Source organism: Nesoenas mayeri (assembly GCF_963082525.1).
Source record: "Nesoenas mayeri genome assembly, chromosome: 1".
Taxonomy (NCBI): domain Eukaryota; kingdom Metazoa; phylum Chordata; class Aves; order Columbiformes; family Columbidae; genus Nesoenas; species Nesoenas mayeri.
The window spans coordinates 129,483,179-129,503,593 of NC_137541.1; the positions used below are offsets into that span (position 1 = coordinate 129,483,179).

Below are 20,415 nucleotides of genomic sequence, written 5' to 3' on the forward strand. Positions count from 1 at the left end.
CTCCAGCGAGCCAGACTGTTTCTGCTGTATTGCTTATGTAATACACCTCAGCACTCACTGTGAAAAGCCACTGTGCTTTAGGCCATCTCAGTGAGTGCAAAGTATCTGGCCCTGTGTGACCCTCCAGATAACTGATTCACAGCTTCTGATTCACTGGCTTTTCAGTCTCATTTCTGGGACCTGCACTCCAAGCAGAGCTGGGGAGGCTTTTGGTCTGCATTCAGTCTAGTTTTGCAATGCAACTTATAACTTCCCATAGCATTTATTCATTGCCTGGGGCGGCTCTACAGAACCCTTTTCTGTATGGCAGGTACCACTCAGCCACTAGAAGAGCCCAGCAAAGTTCAGGCTCTGCATACGGAGGGAGAACCTTCTCCCACATCTCCTGCTGGTGAGACTCTCCATGAGCGATCGTTGTTGGTATTTCAGAAAATCAGCTGCTCTGTACATGCAGCGCTTTATCTGACTGGACTGATTTCTCTTCCCTGGGTGGGGATGCTGTATTTCAATACACTGGAAAGAGATGAAAAATTAAGTGTTTTGCCTTTGCACGGTCTCGGCATTAGCATCTTCCTAAACGGGATGAGCTGACCAGCAGATATTTTTGTCTCTCCCCACCTCTCAGCTCTATTCTCACACTTGCAGCTAGCTTGAGGGTACGGGACTTTGCAGAACACCTTGTGGCTCACGTTGGTTCAGGCTGAGTTCAGTCACCCAAAACCTTGCAGGTCTATTTTGAAACATTATTCAAACTGTCCACGATGGAGTTTCTTTTCTTTTTTTTTTTTTTTCACTCTTGCTTCTGACATCATTTCCTGAATGCTATATTCACTGAGCTCTGTAGCCAGATCGTCTTCGCAGCATATGATGCAAGGAGCCCTTTAAAATGGATTTCAGCTCTCCTTTTGCTCTGCAGTGCTTGCTGACGATAATAACTGTTACTCATGGTAAGTGGGATTTCTCTTTATGAAGTTGGCACAGATTTGCCTAGATGAGCAGAGACCTTAATTTTGCTCCAAGATCTTTTAAAGACTCTACCAGTTTGGGGAGACATCGAACAGTGTAACTGCTAATGCATGAAAGGGGTAGTCAGACCAAAGTAAGACAGATTATTGTTTTAGTAAATAAATGATAACGAACAGTATAGTACTTTCTCAGTGTATTGCGTCTGTAAAAGCGTTTCAATGGAGAATGTAAGGTCCTTGTATGCAGAACACTGGCTGAAGGGGCTGGAGAGCAATGTGGTCCTGCTCCTAATGCTCAGTATGACCTTGGATTAGTCCCTGAGCTGCTGTCGCCCTGCCACTTACCCATCTCTGATTTGTGTACAGCAGCTTGATAATGTGCAAGGACACAGAGAGACTTGTTCAAGTTAAAACTGCGACCTTACTCTTTGGGTGAAAGCAGCTGTGCAGGCAGCAGTTGTTTTTGCTACCCTCTGTACAAGATCCATGGCAGTGATGCCCTGAGGTTCTTTCTTTGCATAGTCTCTTAGCTCTGAGGGGGGGTGGTAGATGGTCTTGTCAAATTTAAGGAGAGAAAAGACCAGCTTCTCAGCCTTTCGTCGCCCTGTGCGCATGGTGTGCGCACCACTCCCATGTTATTGGGGGGAAAGCTGGCCTTCACAGGCGGCTTCCCACTCCTCTGATTTTCAATTAGTGGTAACTCCAGCTTGTCACTAGGGGTGGCTCTGTCTCTCTTATGTCTCACCTGGGCATTTGTCTTTCTGGGAAGCAGCTGAGAGGGGTTGGATGGGTACGGCAAGCTTACTGCCCACAATCTGTGCTTCTTCTCCTTTCAGGGTCTGTCACCTGGACTGGTGTGCTCAGTGGTGGCTCAGCAGTCTTTTCTATGGGAATTCAAAATCTGCAGAACCTCTCCAGAATGAGCAAGAGGGATGCAAGATGTTTGACAGCTGTCTTAAATGACACTTTGTTGGCTGAGTGCGGCACTTCTGCCGGCAGATGCCTGAGCTTCCAGAACGGCTCCCTAGTGCTGAGGAGTGTGGAGAAAGAGGACGAAGGAAAATATGAGTTTGTTTTTCACAACACCACCAGATTTTTTACACTGGAAGTATTTGGTAAGTGGCCTTCTTAGCAACAAATAGCTTTTGAACTTATGTTATTTGAACAGCAATAGGTACCTTACGGTGCCAGCCTCCTTGCTATCCTCCCTGTGGCCTTAGAATAGCTGCTCCCTTTCACATGCCTGCTCATCCCTCTGCAGGGTGTAAAGGCAGAAGTAAAGTCACTTCAGTACAGGATCTGGCTCATTGCTTGGGTTAATATGGAGAAGGCTTAAATGGGTTTGCCTGACCGCTGAATAGTGTTCCAGATAGTCAGTGACCATTGCTCTGGTCCTCATCTCCACTGTGCCTTTTGCAGGGCTTTCACTTACATAAGCTTCAAAGAGAAATTGAAGCGCATGAAATTGTAATGAAAACGTCTAATCAAATTAGTCTCTCAGTGAAGACAAATGAATCCTTATGCCATTTGGGTGCAAACAGGCAGAACTGTCGCCGAGAGTATGTCAAAGATGTGACCCTTTCACATGATGTTCAAGGGGCTTAGACTGGGAGTAGGCAAAGGCTACAGAAGTATTCTGTTCTTAACTCCATTTCAGTGGGTTTGCTTTGGGAACTTCTGTCTCCTTCTCGTGTTCTATTGCCACACATAAGTTAGAGAAACAATTTCACAGCAAAGGTAATCCTGGAGGCAGTGAATTTTAGTTGAAGATGATGTCCTAGTTGAATCAAGTGATTTCTGAGCTTATTTACATAGATGTTTGTATAGGTGTTCTCAATACAACCCTTACTGTCATAAAGCTGCACCACTTCTCTGTTTAATCTGTATTTGCAAAGTGGCAAACATGGGAAATATGCTCCTTGTGAGAGAAATTCAGGAAAATGTAGTAACATCAATGATTCATTCCTTTGTTTTAAATTGTCCTAGTCTGGGTCATCCCATTTAACTGCAGGTGTCTGGTGTCGGTACCAACATCGGGTATGATTTGTACTAGTTCCTCTCAAAAAATGGAAGAAGAGACAGACTGACAGCAGAAGTACAAACCTCTGGTTGAGGTGAGGGCTGAATCTCCCCTGAAGCTACAGTTATCCACTGGTTACAGAGGAAGCCTCTGGCAGGCAGATGCTTCGGGTGTTTCCCCCGTCCTCTCACACTGGGGGCTTTTATTTTTAGCTTTTTCAATTTCAATAAGGAAAATGAAGACAAGCCAGATTTTTGTGGCATCCCCAAAATAGGGATCAAGATCTGCTGGCAGGGTTGAGTTTGCACTGCTGAGCATTTCAGGACCAGGGGAAGGCACTGGAGAGTCTGGTTACTTATTTCTGTGCCCCCTGGCTAGCAGTAGATGCAATAGTAGTAAGACTCTTGATAAGGGAAGCTCCTCTCCAGCTCATGTTCACTGCTGAGACTGCTCCTCACCTCTCTCTTTCCCCCTTTTTCCCTTCATCCTGTGCTGTGTGTGACCAGAGCCGGCCATTGGTATCCAGTGCTTCCCTAATGGGACTGGAGAGCTGTTCTGTGATGTGACCAGCAACGAGAGCACCAGCTTTCGGTGGCTGCTGAATGGCACCGCGCTGAGCGCCCCTGAGGCTTGCGTTAAGGATGGCGGCAAGAAGGTTCTCCTGGACAAAACCGTGCCTGGGGAATTTGTGTGTGAGGTGTACCACGGGAACAGCGTCACGAGGACCAGGCCTGTTGTGCTGTCCTGCAGCTATGGTGAGTAACAGTGTCTGCAGAATACCTCCCTCTTGGTCTCTTACAGGGGAAAAATAAGGAGTTGTTGCTGTGCTCTGACAGCTGCCTTCCAGACTTACCACATCCTCAGTTTAGAAAGTGTCCCCTTGACTTTCCTCTCCCTCCTGTGTCTTGAACTGACACAGCCTACAGCCGCAGAAGGGATGAAAGTTTGGTCAGAAGGTCCTTTTACCCAACTCTGCGGAAAGTCTGTCTGTGCTTCCCAGTGATGGAGACTTTGCACCCTCCTGTGCACAGATCCTCTGCGCTGGTTTAGAAACATGAGCTGCTTCCTACTCTGACATTCATCCATTACCCAGATGGCCTTCTTATTTCTGCAACATCCCTATAAAAACTCCTCCGTTAGTTCAGCCCTGTTGCAGCTGGACTTAGCTGAGGTGTTTTGCCTTGTCTCTTTTCTCCCTGTCTAGGCCAACTACACAAAGATTTAGCAGCCTATACAAATGTCTCCCCATCAGCCCCACGTCATCAGAGGTGGGGTAAAGACACAACCTGCTCAGATTTGTAGTTCTGTGAGAAGGCTGTGACTTTATCCAATGGCAAACTATCCGTAACTGCTGAGTACTCTCCTTGGATGAGGCCATAGTTTAATGAGACAGAAAATCCATATCCTACAACTGATGAAAACTGCCAGAACCTCACGATGCAAAGCACTCATCTGTGTTGTAAACTCACATTCATTAAATAACAACAAATTTTTGGATAAGCTTGAGTGTGATTTCACTTGCATCTCCAGTAGTGAAGGCTTTTTTCTTCTCTGGCAGTGAATATGGTCATCAAAACTACATCAGGATGGCATAATTTAACTATAAGGTTTTTGATTAATTTAGCTGTAATTAATTTAATCACCTTTGCTACTAGAGAAATTGTCTTGTGCAATAGCACCTAGCATTTTAGAAATTAGATCTGAGATGTTCCGGCTCCACAGCAAATATTGCCTTTTCTTCTATGGTTGGCATACAGTTGGTGTGAAAGCAAAATTACTGACATAAACCCTGTATCGTGTGCTGGCATTCAACGGAAATGCTGTAGGCTGTTCACGCCTGATCGCGTTGGTGCCGCTGGCCAATCTGTACGAGTTTGGCACTTGTGATTGTAAAGCAGCGATTTTAATTTTTGTCCAGTTAAACTGGTCAGAGGTTGTTCGGTGTAGTCAGACCCAGGTTGGATGAGGCGCTGGGGAGTGAGGATGCAAACATCCACGAGTTGTTCAGTCAAGCCTTGTGATAAATCACACAAGTGCTGACAGTTACCATTGTTTATTCTGGGTGGCTGCCCAGTCCCCTGGGTGTGATATCAGTTCCCCATTTCCTCCTGAAAAGCCCACAGGGGAATTTAGTGATAGCTCTGTTGGGATGGACACGTGCATGACCACATATTTGGAAGGGTCTGAGAGCAAGAAAGCAGCAGCGATTCTGCTTTTTAGTCACCAAATGTAACCACAATTGTAAAAAGTGAACTAAAGCAGTTCTGAATACTAGTAAAATGAGTTGAAGAGAGAAATGAGTTCAGTTAAATTAAAGACAAGTTCACTACTTTCGTGGGTTTTTATTTGCTCCAGGCAAAGGGGTGAATGTATTTTTTTCTGCTGTAGGTATAAGGTCTATATAAAAGGTCTATATAAAAGCACGTCTTTAGGCAACCTGTTACGCTGTTGTAATTAATCTTGAATAATTGTTAGAGTAAAACAATTTAGCAGAAATACTGTAAACTTCCTAGGCACCAAAGGGCTCTGATTGTCTAAAGCAGAGGATTCAGAAATCAACAAATCAATATATACAGAACGTTTATATTGATTCGTTACTTGTTTTATTACTTGTTTATTACTGATTTTTAGTGCACTATTTTATCTCAGAAGAGACCATTTTAATAAAGGGCAATTTTTTTTTTTACTAAAAAAATATTCAGAAAAAATAATTCCAACAGCCTTTTACAGTATTTTCTAAGCTTTCATCAAAAAGGAAATAAAATAATTATGGAAGTTATTTCTCAGTTGCCAAAAGTTTGATTTTGAGTATAGATCTTTTTGGACTTGGTAACTGTTCCTAAAGAGACTGTAACAAGCACTCTGAAAATACTTTTGAGTGTGGTTTCACTCTCACACACAGGATCACCTGTCTGCAGTTGTTTTTACTGTTCTGGCAAGTATGTGGACTATGACAGCGTGTAATACGTCCTGGAACATGTGAAAAACTTCCTAGCCTCAGGATATGCAGCAATTTGTGTGTTCGGGCTCTTGAAAAGAAGCTGCAAATGAGCCTGTTGGTTTCTGCAGTGCGATGCTCTGCAGGCATGTGTGCAGCCAAAAAATAAGCCAAATGATTCAAAAAGGGATGGTATAGTCTTATCCTAAGGAGTTTTAAGGAATTCATATTATCGCAATAGTTGAGCTGTGTGGTTTTTTTTCATATGGGACGAAGAATTTTCCTACTGGCTGCCCCAGGTTGGAGCAAATTGTCTTGGTGGAGGAGCGACTCTGGATGGGTCTCTCTTTTTCTGCAAGTCTGTGACGGCCTCTACCAGCTCCCCTGCTCTGCACCGACGTCGGTGCAAGGCTGACCTGTCAAAATAACCCTGAGCAAGGGACTCTGATCCGGGTAGTCATTACCACTGACTTGTGTGTGGCCTTCTGCTCAGCCATCTGCAGCCTCTGCCTCCCGCCAGGCGTTTCGCATGGTCTCAGTTGGGAAGGGCAATAAAGAGAAATCTTTCCTCCAGCAGCAGTGAAGCTTCTTTTCCACAGCTCTGACTTGGGTGGCTGGAGTCGCTGGTGCCTGAGGAAGTAGAGGCTCTGATCAGACTTGCTTTGAGATTGGTGTAGTTGTTACATCGCTGCCCTAAGTGGATTCTCTGGGGCCTAATGCAAGCTCGGAGGGTAGACTTGGCAGCTTTTCTTTCAGCTGGAGATGCTAGCCTAAGTCTCCTTCCTCTTCTCAGCTGTTTGTTTTCATAAAACTTGTTGAAATGTTGTATCTTTTAAATCACCACCTTCCCTGTTAAATTTGATTAAAACTTACAAATTATCTTAGATGTTACCGGTCAGAGTAGGCAGAAACAAACACACACAGCTTAGTCACACAAGCCTCTTCTCTTAACAAAAAATTCCATACCATAATTAAACGATGTGACATAAATCATGATGTGCCACAGCTTACAGTATCATCTCCCCTGGTCCAAACCAAAGCAGCAGTAACACCCACATGCTCTGATCTGTCTGCAGGGTTTCTCCTGTTTGCAGAAAGAAGCTTGTCCACCCTGGTGTTATAATTAACAATGCCACATCCTTCTTGCAGGAGACCTGCTGCAATACCCGTGGTTCATTTACATCCTGGCAGGGTGTGCAGGGGGCGTGGTTATCCTGGTGGTGTTTGTGTCCTCAGTCACATGTTGCTGCATGAAGAGGAAACACAAGTTCATCCCAGTGCCTTCAGGTGAGTGGAGCAATCTGTTGCCCCCTGGGGTGAGGCTCATGGAGGACTGTTTCTGGAGGCTGGAGTTGAAATAACCTTAGCATCAACTGGCCTCAGCTGGGTGGCTACTTGTCTTCCAGCCAGCCCTCCCTTGACCTGGTGGAGCAGAAAGCTGCTTGCTCATAGGCAACTGTTCAACCTGTGGGGTCTTGAATTAAACCTTGCTTTTCAATTTTTTACCTCATGCCTTACCACCATGTGCTTCTGGCCACAAAAATACACAGCAAAATATTTCCTATGGGCAAGAAAATTAAGCCTCATTCAGGTCTGATCCTGGAATGACCTCAAGGCTTCTGATGGGAGTCCTTTGTCAGTGAGGCCACCTCAAGCTGTGACGCTGCCAGCACGGCCAAGATGGTCTCTGACAGGTTGGCAATGGCCCTCTGTACTCGGTGTCTGTCTGCTCAAGGAATGGAGCCAGTGCCACAAGAGGAGGTGCAGGCATGTGGTGGTGGTCTGGTCAATGAACATGCCAATGAATGTGCCAAGGCTGCTGGGATGTGGGGGACGCCTTTCCTTCAAGTCTCTGGTTTTGGTTTTACAGAGGACGAGAAGGATGATGGACTAACAATGTCCGTGGTCTCCAGCGAAGGCGCGAAGAGCCCCCCCAATGGAGACCATGTCGAGGCTCAAGCTGCCCAAACTGCTTGGCCTCCTAAGCCTGGTGGGTCCAGTGAGTTGCTCTAAGTTGGACAGGTAGCATGTTTAGGAGGGTGAAGGACAAAATGGAGGTGTGTGGCTGAGGGGGGAGAAGCTGACTGTAGAGGGCAGCCTGGGACTCACTATTGCAAGGAAGCTGCTGCAACTTGTCCAGAGGACAGAAGTTGCAGCAGGTCTTTCATCAGTACCTTATTCATGCTTGTATCCCAGCAGGCTGTTCCAGTATCTCCTGTGCCAATTAATATATACATCTCAAAAACAGCAACCTCTCCCAAACCTAGCAGTCTTCCTGCAGTTTTATGACACACACCTTTCTCATCAGTAACGTTTTATAAGAATAGGCATTGTTTCTGTAAGCAGTCGTCTTCAGGACAGCGTCCACAAATATGCTGAGCCATAAACACAGCTAAATCCCATCAAAGTCAGACGCATGTGTATTTCCTCAAATTTGGGCTAAAGTGAAAATACAGTCACATTTTAAATCCTTCAAAGAAATGGAGAAGGACACCTCACAGCTTTAGCACAATATGATCAAGAGACTGCAGCGATAAAAACCTTTCAGAAATCTCCCATTCTGTGAGTGCTTGATACTAATACTCCTCTTTTTTATTATGTTTTCCTCAATTTCTTTTCACAAACATGAACACTGGCAACACCTTCCCTAGTAACTCACCATCATCAACTGAAGTAGATCCAGCAGAGATATTGTGAACTGGAGCAACATTACGTATGTCATAGCCTGGTCACAGCACTGCTGTCTCCACTTCTGGTGTCCTTCACTGTACATGGTCTCTCAGCAGCTCAGCTATGCTTTATGTCTAACTTTAGATGCTACTTTTCTCTGCTTTCAAAACATTAAATGCTAGTCATGAACATAGTGGAAGAAAGAAAAAAAAAAAAGATATGTCATTCAAGTAATTGTTTAATATTAATAAAGTGTAGAACCTTTTTTTAAGTAAAAAATGTCTACATTGTCAGTTTGGCTAACAAAATATCCCATATTTAAATTTTCTAAAAATAAGTAAAAAGCAGAGGTGTGTGTCGAAAATATTGAGGTGAAAACATATTAAATGTGTGCAGTTAGCCAGCTTTAATTACTCAGATGTAACTGAATAGATTTGGCTTTGATATTTTGGGCAGCTGAGCCCAGAGAGCTTCGGCACCAAAGTGTCTAAAGCCACAATGAACAGCTCAATAATTGAGTAGTTACAAAGAAAACTGAAATTTGGCCTGCAGAGGCCTGGGGAGAGGGGACTGAGTGGCTTAGGCAGCCCACAGCATCAGGGAATGGGGGGAGGATTTCCGTGAGGGTGGGCATAGTGTGAGCAATTATAAACAATTTCTCCCTTCTTTTCCAGATGCTGCCCAGATTGGTCAAGGCATTGAGCCCCAGCCACTGGTGGAAGAAAATTTACCAGTGGAGATAGAGCCTGAGGAAATGCCAGACCCAGAGGTCATAGTTGAAGTGGAAAGTCAGGAAAATGCCTCGGACTGTTTCCTGGATCCAACTGATGACTGATCTGGCGTGCTTGCTGTTCCACCCTGTCTTGAAGCCTATGACACCCATCCTTTGCATCCCATAGTCTCACTGTGTGTAAGAATTGGTCCAGAAAATTTTAGCAGATGAAAGATGTGAGGTGTCAGGCCTGTTAACTTCATTAAAAAAAAAAAAAAAAGAAAAAAAAAAAAAGAAGAAAAAGAGAAAATAAGGAAAAGCACATGCATGGCTTCAAGGCCACACTGCCGTGGGCTGACAGGTTCACTAACAAACAAAACTGGGCAGCTCTTTGATGCTTTAATAGACCTGTGGTTAAACTGTGGAGCCCTAGAGGACAGCCTGAAATGAGACAGGCTTCTCCTCCTGCTCCCTGCCCACCCCATGTCCTCACCAGCCAGCAGTTCCTGCAAGGGGCAGGCTTGACAGAGAGATCAAGGTGGCCAGTCAGTCCCAGATAGGAACAAGGACCTGCCAGAAATTTCCTGAGAAAGCCTCTTCTCAGGAGATTTCAAGGCATTTTTCACAGCTCCTGCAAAAACAACAAAAAAATCCTCAGTGGAGGTTTCAGCTGGCTATCTGCTGTGCTGGGTGTTTATCTGAATTGCTCCTCGGAGCTCCAGACCCTTTGTGATTTGTGCCTCATCTCTCACTGCGTGGGGTCAGGGGTGGTGTTAGGGGCTGCTGTGTGCACACCCCGGGAGGTGACGCTGGCTTGTTCGCCTTGCGTTGCCCTGTAATGGCAGAGGGCTGCCAGTTATCTTTCGCCAGAATTTAACTGCTCGGGTTGCCAGTGAGTTAAAACAGCTCTGTCACTTGCTTGCTTGCTTGCAGCAGAAGGGTGTCTGGGGCTTGGGTGTGTAATTTTGGCAGAAACGTTGATTATAATGTTGAGATCATTCATCAGTGTAACTATTGGTGCCTTTAGTTTAATGATTTAGTTACTGCAAGCTGATTAAGCTGGCCATCTGCCTGTGCTTGTAGACTTTTTTGGTGCTGTGTTATTTGCACAGACAGCAGCAATTTACAGAATCTCTTAGGCAGGTCTTGCTGCTAACGCATGTCCTGTTCTGCTCAGTGGAGGTTTGCGAGTAGAGCAGCTGGGGTAGACTTGCAGGCAAGTAGGATGAAGTGAAGAGGGGGCAAGGACTTGGTCCCAGGCAGCAGGTAGCTGAGTCCCTGGAAAAGTGGCCAAAGCTGCCAGGGGCTGCAGGGCTTTCTGTCCATGGGGAGTGCTGCAGGGTGCACCGCCAGAGCAAGATATATGCTGTACAAGTGCGTTTTGGTAGTTGGAAGCGAGGCATGCTCACGTTAAGCTAGCCCAATGGGCTGGAAGGGCATGGTGAAGGAAAAGCAGAGATGGCCAAAAGGGTTGAGAGGGTGTATATTGCATTCCTCTCTTCCCTTGTCATTTAGTCCCTGTTTTATATTGTGCTAATATCGTGCCATGAACCCCTCAGAAATGGATTTAAGGTATGCCTTGTAAATGCTGCCCAACGAGGTCTGCAAGTACCCCAGCAAAATCAAAACTGAGCTGAACACCTCTTTCCCAGGCAAGGGGGGCTGGTGGGATGGCTGCATGCTTACCTGGAAGTCCTCCATGTTTGTGTCCACAGCAAAGCTCTGCATTGGTGACACCCAGCCATAGGTGGTTGTTCATGTTGTTTCCTTGTCCTGTGACTCTGTTTAGAAGATATTTCGGATCTTGTGCGCTGTGTTGGTGGTGATTCAGCCTGTCTCTGCTTTTTAAGGCTGCCATAGGAATCAGATTTTCCACGGTAAGAGGAAGATAGTAATTCTTTTCCTCACGGTGCTGTGCTATATCCTTTCAATATAAACATTCCTCAAAGGCTGTGAATTGAGTGACCAAAATGTGATGCCGAGCACTTGGGGTGGCAGCGACACTGGGTGAACAGGGGCCAGCGTCCCTGAAATAGGGGGCCGTAGTCAGCTTTGCTTCTCTTCTGCACTTTCTGGCAGCAACAGGCAGGGGTCAGTCGACTCCAGTACATACTTCAAAGGTTGATGCGTGCTCTGAGCGGCACTGGAATAGTTGCTAGCATTTTCGGTGCTGAGGGTGACAGAGCTGGCCCAGGCTTGTCCTGCTGGGCTGGGGCACCCCAACCGCAGCTCACCATAGTGCTGCCTGGCTGCTGTTCAGCCCTGGGAGGGCTGGGGATGCCCCGGCAGCTGTTAGCACCACCGCTGGTGTAACTCCACTCTGGGAAGGATTTTTGCTATTGAGATGGGAATCCGAGACTCGAGACATCTTTATGAGGCTAATTGGACACAGCTGTTTTTCTGCCCTTCCCTGCTGAAGATGTCGTTCAGCAACAGGGCAGAGGTTTCTGTTACTGTGAGGTCGGGAAAGAGGTTGTGCAGCCTGTGCTCTTCCTATAACTGTGTGTGTTCATGCTCAGCTATTGTTCTTTTGTGGTGGTTTTTTTTTATTTTCTTTTCTTTGCAATGGTTTTGTTCCTAATAAAGATCTGTTTTCTAATTTTTTGGGGAAATGTTTAAGTTCTGCTATTTAATAATCGTTTCTTTATAATTTTCACTGAAAGTGTAGAGTGGTTTCCAAATTTTCACCTGACCAAATAAAGGAAAGGTTATAACAAGTTACTGCTGACTAGAACTGACTTGAGTGGTCTAGGGAACAGAGACCACAAGGACTTTTCTTTATAAATATCTCGAGAGTGGGTGTCAAGAAGATGGGACCAGACTCCTTTCAGTGGTGCCCAATGACAGGATGAGGGGCAACAGGCACAGACTGAAGCACAGGAGGTTCCATCTGAATATGAGGAGAAACTTCTTTACCATGTGGTGCCAGAGCACTGGAACAGGCTGCCCAGAGAGGCTGTGGAGACTCCTTCTCTGGAGACATTCAAGACCCGCCTGGACACATTCCTGTGTGATCTGCTCTGGGTGAACCTGCTTTAGCAGGTGGGTTGGACTGGATGATCTCCAGAGGTTCCTTCCAACCCCAAATATTCTGTGATTCTGTAAGTCAGTTCAGGAGAGGCTGTAGGACAGTGGCACATAACCACTCCCCATAGATTTGTGCGTGCTAATGTGCCTGTACATCCATGTGCACTAGCAGCTCACCAAACCCTGCTCTTGTGCCTTGCCTGAACTGTGAGGTGCATGGAAGGGACATAGGGAGATGGTCTTGTTTTATCCATCTCTATCCATCTGTATTTTTTTGGTGACACCTAGGTCTGTTTAGCTTTCAGAACACAGCTCCATTTGCAAGGAGGAACTGACTCTCTCTTAGAATCATATAAGAATTTGGGTTGGAAGGGACCTTCAAAGGTCATCTAGTCCAACCCCCTGCAATGAGCAGGGACATCTTCAACTAGATCAGGTTGCTCAGAGCCCCGTCTAGCCTGGCCTTGGATGTCTCCAGGGATGGGGCATCTATCACCTCTCTGGGCAACCTGGGCCAAGGTTTTACCACTTTCATTGTAAAAAATTTCTTCCTCATGGTCACTCTTACACAAGTGGGCCCAGAGGGTGGGTAAAACCAATGTCCTGATGGTTTGTGATCATACAAAATCCCTTGACTTTATGATTACAGAGTTAGCCCTGGAACAGTGATTTGAATGGATTTGCCTGATCGTTGCCCTTGGGCTCCTCCCTTGAAGCCCAGCATAGCAACAGAAGCATGAGGGCAAGAGCCAGCAGTTTGCGGGGAGCTGGAGTACCAAGCTCTCCCCACCACTATTAGCTCTACAGAGACAATAGAGTAGAAGCTGGGGAGTCTAAGAGCAGATAAGCAAAGCTGACAACGGGCCAGTTTACAATAGCAAATGAAACATTAATTGTAAATATTGAAGACGTGTGTGAGCAGTGGTTGTGTTAACTTCTGATGAAAATGTCAGTGTAGTTGAAAAAACCTCTAGATTTTAGGCATGTGCATAGTAAATTTGTGTCACTTTTTATGACTCATTGCAATTAATTTCAAAATAAGCAAACAAAACTTCATGCGTAACTCAGCTGTAGGATACAGTGTCACTGATAGATATCTTTAACATAATTTCCTTAATATTATCCAACAAATTCTGGTGTTGCTATAAGATCCAGTAGTGTAGGTATTGCTATCACCAGGTGAGGAAGAGCGAGATACCCCATGGACTTCCACAGATAAACACACAGAACTGGTAACAGAAGTGGACAAGAGCAGTAGCATCACCCATTTCTGTCTGAGATGGAAGCACAACTTGGTGGTGTGTCAGTGCAGAAGCTTGTATTAGCATTTGAGTATTGCTTTTGCCTTCGGCCAGGCTGCTCAGTGCCTGGGTGCAATCAAACCCTGCCTGCATGAGGCTAGCGGTGGTGAAGTCCCTCCTGAGCACATGCAATGCTCCTTCTTGTTCTCAGGCATAAAACAGTCTGGGGAACAACATCATTACCCGGTGGGGACCCATGACTTTTGACAACCAGTAACTGCATCCTGTGTTGGTTTTGGTCACAATGAGCACTGCATTTCCTTTCTGCAAGATTGTGTGACTCATCTCTCAGGCAGGGGATGTGGCTGGAGACAGCAGATGAGTCTTTAGTGGGAACCTAGAACCTTAGATTAAGCCGTTCTAAATATTTGTACTCTTTCAGCAAGCAAATGGCAGCAGATGTTGCATTAATTGTATCCAGGTTAACTCAGTTAAGAGATGTCTCTGGGCTGTGCACGAGCACTGGGAAGTGCAGCATCTTTCTGGCTGACCTCCCTCAAACACCCCTTGTGTGGCTCCAGGCTGCCTGGTGGGTTGATGTGGAGGCCTAGGACAGCTCTAGGACTGACAGACTTTTCCTCCAGCCCTCTTGATCACCAGCAAGCGACGTGGGTGAATCACACGGCCATCCACTGTTGATAAAGGCTAAAGAAACTGTTCCCTGTCTGTACCAAAGCACACGGCCTGGAGGGCAAAAAATATTTAATGATAAGGAAGATGAGGGGGAGAGAGGTAGAGACACTCCCCTAAACTCTTCAAATATGGCTTAGGAACTGGATAGCAATTACATTCAAGTAGCATGTGAAGAGCCCAGAGCAGTTCTGCCTATGTGTGCTGACAGCATTACTGGCATTTTCATGGGAGTTTTTCTCAACTCAGCCAGGAGTTGAGATTTCAGTCCCAAACAGCACCTCATCCCTGGGGTTCCCTCATACTCCCATCAACCGTGAAGGCATGAGGGGCCTGGCTTCATCAAATCATTCGTTATGCTTGGAAGTTTAGGTGCCTGACTATACCCCTCCCTTCTCAGCGCACCTACAGATGTGTGCTTGTCAGCTTGGTTCCTGACCCAGGAGCTAGCATTGCCATCTTTGCTCCACACCTCCTATCACCTTAAAGAATCATAGAATCATTTTGGTTGGAAGAGACCCTCAGGATCATTGAGTCCAACCATAACCTAACATAACTCTGGCACTAAACCAAGTCTCTAAGAGCCTTGTCTAAATGCCTTTTGAATACCTCCAGGGATGGTGACTCCACCACTTCCCTGGGCAGCCTGTTCCAATGCCTGACAACTCTTCTTGTGAATAAACGTTTCCTAATATCCAATCTAAAACTCCCCTGGCACAACTTGAGGCTATTTCCTCTCATCTTATCACTTGCTACTTGGGAGAAGAGACCAACACCCTCCATGCTACAACCTCCTTTCAGGTAGTTGTAGAGAGCGATAAGGTCTCCCCTCAGCCTCCTTTTCTCCAGGCTAAACAGCCCCTCTTCAAGCTTTGCTTAGAGAAGGGGCCCTCTGTCAGCACCATGTCTCCCCTTCTCTCAGAGAGCTTGGTTTGGACCTGCTGCCCTGTGACCAGGTATGCCTGATACTGCAGCCAGAGCTGGCTGTGGGTCTGTAGGCAGTGAGTGGAGTGATTTTTGGGTTTTCCCTTCACTCTTCATGTGGTCTCTGGGGGCTGGAGGGGTGGGTGTTGTGAATATGGGGTGAGTCTTTGCCTCCTGGCAGATGGGAATACTTGGCCTATACCCACTTGACATTTTGGGACAGAGGCTGGTCCTGGCACATGTGGAGACATCTGTAGTCTGCTCCTCATAGAATAGTTTGGGTTGGAAGGGACCTTCAAAGGTCATCTAATCCAACCTCCGTGCCATGAGCAGTGACATCTTCAACTAGATCGGGTTGTTCAGAGCCCCGTCCAGCCTGGCCTTGAATGTCTCCAGGGATGGGGTATCTACCACCTCTCTGGGCAACCTGGGCCAGAGTTTTACCACACTCATTGTAAAAAAATTTCTTTGTCATGTCTAGTCTGAATCTCCTGTCCTTTAGTTTAAAACCATTACCCCTTGCCCTGTCACAACAGGCCCTTCTAAAAAGTCTGTCCCTGTCCTTCTTATAGGCTCCTTTTTATTATGCTGTTGTACCAAACACTAAGAATGGTAAGGAATGGTTCTTGTCTATAGAGGTAGCAAATACAGGTGGCTAATGTCAGTTTATTTTTAATTGATTCATTTTTCTGGTTAGCATATTCTATATCACATTTAGCCAATGTCCATGATAAAATATTGGACAGGGCTATAGTATAAAGTGTGTATTTTATAGTTAATATTGGAAATGAGAGAAAAAGCAAAACTGGAAACCTGAATTCTATGCAGAACTTTTAAAACTCACCTTAACTGATGATAGCTACTGATAATTTTAGTATTGTTTAACACTATAGGAACTAGATGTATTACAGACCAAGAATTACTTGGAGACAATTTTCAGTGCAACTTTTGGAATTGCAAATACAGTACATTAAAGAAAATTACTACCTGCTCCTGTATCATATGCAAATGGAATAAATAAATACAGTTTAGTGGCTATCCTCTTGCCAGCATTGCTGTCTCAGCTTTGGTTTATAGAAGTTCTTCTTTGAGAGCAAAACATATTTCCTCAAAACTAAGGAATGAAGCAGTTTTAAAAGGGGTGGTTTTTTGATAATAAAAGTTGTGTAATAAGATATCTCCAAACAAACAAAAAAGGAAAGAAAAAGATGATGTGATGGTGTTTTTGTCTATGAAAAGAATTGCAATAGTGACTTCAAACATGGCTTGAAGCAAAGAGCATTAAGAGTTTGTCGTACTTCTGTGGAAGCTTTCCATCACAGAGCAATAGGCCTCAGAGATTTTTCCTCTGATACAGCAGACAAACCCACAGTTAGGAGATTTGGGACAGAAGGGATGGGATTCAGTGGGGTATGTGAATGGGTAGTCAACTGTCTGACAGTCAGTCCCAATTCACCTCCAGCTAACTGCAGCAGCTCTGGAGGATGGAGGCTTTTCCAACACGGCATATGGGCCTTGGAGCAGGTGATACCTGCTGGATAGGACAACCTCTGCTGCTAGTGTTTGTGTCCTCACAGGGACAAACCGTGGCAGGACTGAAAGAAGAGGAGGATGCTGCAGAAAGAGAGTGACTGCTGCAGATGATCTAAGAGGAAGAAAGGGCACAGACTTAATGGCTGAGGGTGCAGAAGTGATGGTGAGTAACAGCAGTTATAGATGTTGTTTTTTCCCTCAAATGTGTGGGGAGGCTGCAGAGGTCTCAGGCAAGGTCTGTCCTCCATCATCCTGCAAACTCTTTGGGTAATATAAAGCATTCTCCAGAAAGGAGCAGTTGCTGCTGCTTTGTCCTCACACCTACTGTCCCTGACATTTGTTGTGAATTACGTTCCCCAGATGGATGCACTTGTGTCCTGATGGTAGATCACAGCTCCCCTGAGCCCCTCTGGCAATGCTTAGCCTGGGGCACCAGGGACTCCTTACTCTTCTCTGCCTTTCCCATTGACCATTTTTAGGGAATGTGCTGTGCTAGTTTTGGTAAGCCCGAGAAGAGGAGTAAACACAAATCTTTCCATGGCAGTGAATGGAAACAACTTTTTTTTCTTTCCACCCTCCCCCACATTCTCTACTCAGGCCTTTCAGGATTTCTCTCCTCACCTCATTTTCTGGTGTGAGTTTTGCCAAAAGAGATGGGAGAGGGTGGTGGGAAGGCAGGACCCTGGCCAGCTTTTTAGGTATCCTGAATACAGGTAAGAGCTTGCCTATTCCCTTTTCTTCCTATGCACAAGCTGCGCCTGAATTTCTGTTGCTGCCATAGAAGGCCATGGTGAAAAATATGCAAATTAAGCTTCTATTTTTTCATATTCCTGCCCAGCTTTTGGGGGTTTGGAGCTCTTTTTCATCAGATAATGTATTTTCTGTTAAGGAGTTTTGTTTCCTTACCTTTCATTGAGAGTTTAAAGCTTTGTTATTTGGAAAATGCAGATGACTGTTTGTAGCTTTCTCTGGAGAACGAGCTGTAGACGTAGAAGCTGGTTCTCCAGCAAAGGAAAAGATCAGAAGCAGTCAACACTGCCATAAATTTGATATAATCTATCTTAAAAACCCAATGGTTAAACAGCCTCAGTGAGAGAGGAAAGTAGATCCCTGTTTTTATACCGAATGACTGATGCTGCAGAACTAAAGCGAACTTCCAAGATAACACAAGTAACGAGCGCAGCTGTAGTTCCAACCCAGTACATCTTACCTATATGGGCACAGTAACTTTCCACTGAGGCTGAACTGTAAACTTGCAGCTCTGCAAAGCAGACACTAAGGTTCAGCAAATTTTTGCTAAGTTGCTGAAAGCAGGGCATGTAGGGGACATGAGAGAAACGTAGTCAACAAAAAACTCACTCTTCTGTGAAGAAAAAAAAAGGGCTGAAAAGAATGGTAACACCATCCTGAACCTGACCACTGAGACCTTGCTTGTGGCAGTAGATGCTCTGAATAGAAGGTGGTTTTAAACAGCACTGTGCAGACAGGTGGTTGGGAGCCAAGAGTTTGGGTCATGGGAGCATCTGATTCAATTTGCTGTCCTTCTTTGACTATCTGGCTGTCCTTAGAAAGTCCTTTCATCCTCCTCTGCCTCCTCTCCCCATCTGTGTTACTGAGGTGATCACACAGGCCTCCTCTCTAAAAGGGGTTTAAGCCTTGCTGATACACGGCAGCACCTCGCACCTGCGTGTTCATGTGGTGGAGAGCTGGGAGACCCCGTGTGATGCTGCGTACGAGTGTCTGTACGGGCTTCATCGAGCATTGTGGCCCAGGTGCCACAGGATGCCTGAGTGCACAGGATGTGAGGAAGGAGGTTTACTAAAGCTGTTGTGGGGGACGGTGCCTCTCTCACTAAGCTTGCTAACTTGTGAGATGCTGGTTTTCTTCTGACTCTCAAAAGTGTGCCAAAAGGAGCTGGGCCTCATTCATTGCCTTGGTAGAAATACTGTGAAAAGCCACAGCTTTCCTCTATCACCCTGGTGCTCAAATGCATTGTGCAGAACATCCCCTCCTTGCCTTATTGAGCTGTTGAGGCACAGACATTCTCAGATATGCAATGACACAGCACTTTAGCCATCACCCTTCCTGGCTGACAACAGGAGCTGTGGGCTGTAAAGGTTTATAAACATGGGCAATTACGTGCCTATACTTTCTCCTGCTGTGGAAAAGGCCCACTCTTTGCCAATGTTTGTGTAGTTCTGTCCTGGGTTTGTTAAAAAACAAGTTTCTCTTTCAGGGAATTTTGCCTGTCAGCTAAAGGCTTCATATCAACTGCATTTTCCTGGAGAACCAGATACATGTTTTGGTAAACATAGCAATGGAATGCAAACTTATTGATAAGGACAGATGGTTATCTCACAAGAGGGGCGACGAGAAACAAGTGACCAAGAAACTGACCAACTGTGTATAACATTGCATTCACATGAATACTTCATATAAAAGTGGGAGATCATGAGGATCTCATCCCTTTTCCCTTTGCTTTTTCCCTTCTGCTTATGGCCGACATTAGGAGAGGACCTTGCTAGTCGTCCCTGAGAACTGAGGCCTAGTGACAGACTGAATCCAGCTCCGGTTGGCTGCAGAGTCCAATCCAGGACTTTGGGTGCCGGCTCTGCAGTTGCTGAGACTTTCGAGATTGGTTTTGTATATTTTGTATTATTCCTCTATTCTTATTAGTAGCATTAGTAAAACATCTTTACTTTTTTCCAACTCTCTTCTCTCTGTCCTTCATTTCCTCCCGATCGCCTGTCCTGAGTGGAAGGGGGGAGAGGGAGGGGCAAAAGGGGGAAGTCGGGGGGAGAGGAGGTTAACAATACATCTGCCAGGGTTTTATTGTCACCTCGCAATCTAAACCTTCGACAAGTTCCCTGTGGCAGCTGCCCAGCATGTTGGCAGCAGAGCTGAGCACGGTCAGGACAGGGGCAAGCCCATCCTGCTGCCCTGTGCCCCGCATCTTGAGGAGATTCCCACCTGGGTCTGCTGCTGCTTCTCAGACCCTAAGCGGGGCTAGGTCACTCAGCTGAGAGGGAGGGCTCTGCCTGGTCTGATCAGACTGGGCTTTGGTCCTGGTGTGCCTCCTCTGCTTGCTCAGGGCTGCCAGGGAGAGCAGGGTGTCCTGCCAAAACCATGCTGTCTTGCCAAGGCAAGGGTCTCAGGTCCTGCCTTCTGCCCCACTTTCTGTCCTCACGTCTTGCTAGCTGGCAGGACTAGATGAGTTGTTGAATTGGAATGGTTGTACCTCACAATGGATGGACATCAGAGAGACCAAAACCAGGTTCACAGGGCACAAAAAACATATGGGACCAGAGAAGAAGTAGAGGAAACTGAGCTGCCAAGTTGTGGTCCACACTGAGCAGCAAAAGAGCCTTTGTATGCCTTTGTGTGTGGGACTTGTATAAAGGCCATTCAGGGCCCCTCCTAGGAATAAACACCTTTAGTACTGAAATATATTACCCAGTTGTTTGTGCTCAGTCTCCTGGATCACTTCTCATCCTCCCACTCACTCATTTTGGACTGTCCCTCACTCCTTTCTGGAATTAAATAGTATATAAAATAAAACATTGTAAAAGATTTTTAAGTTTTTAATGCATTTGTTAAGGTGGTGATTTCTTGAGAGTGTCAAATCTTGATCGAGAGATTACTTAGATGGTAGCAGCAAGTTGTCTTTCCTGGATATATTTCTAAGAGCAGTTGTT

General features: G+C 45.7%; 1 protein-coding gene across 1 annotated transcript; it reads left to right on the forward strand.

Moving 5' to 3' along the window:
- The first annotated feature begins 657 nt into the window (after positions 1–657).
- LOC308047975 (uncharacterized protein) lies at positions 658–9,842 on the forward strand. The gene is made up of 6 exons (XM_080356805.1): positions 658–947; positions 1,802–2,080; positions 3,492–3,740; positions 7,073–7,210; positions 7,794–7,913; positions 9,268–9,842. Exons 1-6 carry the CDS (start codon positions 887–889, stop codon positions 9,426–9,428), a joined length of 1,008 nt encoding a protein of 335 aa, XP_080212931.1. The 5' UTR covers positions 658–886; the 3' UTR covers positions 9,429–9,842.
- Positions 9,843–20,415: the final 10,573 nt, after the last annotated feature.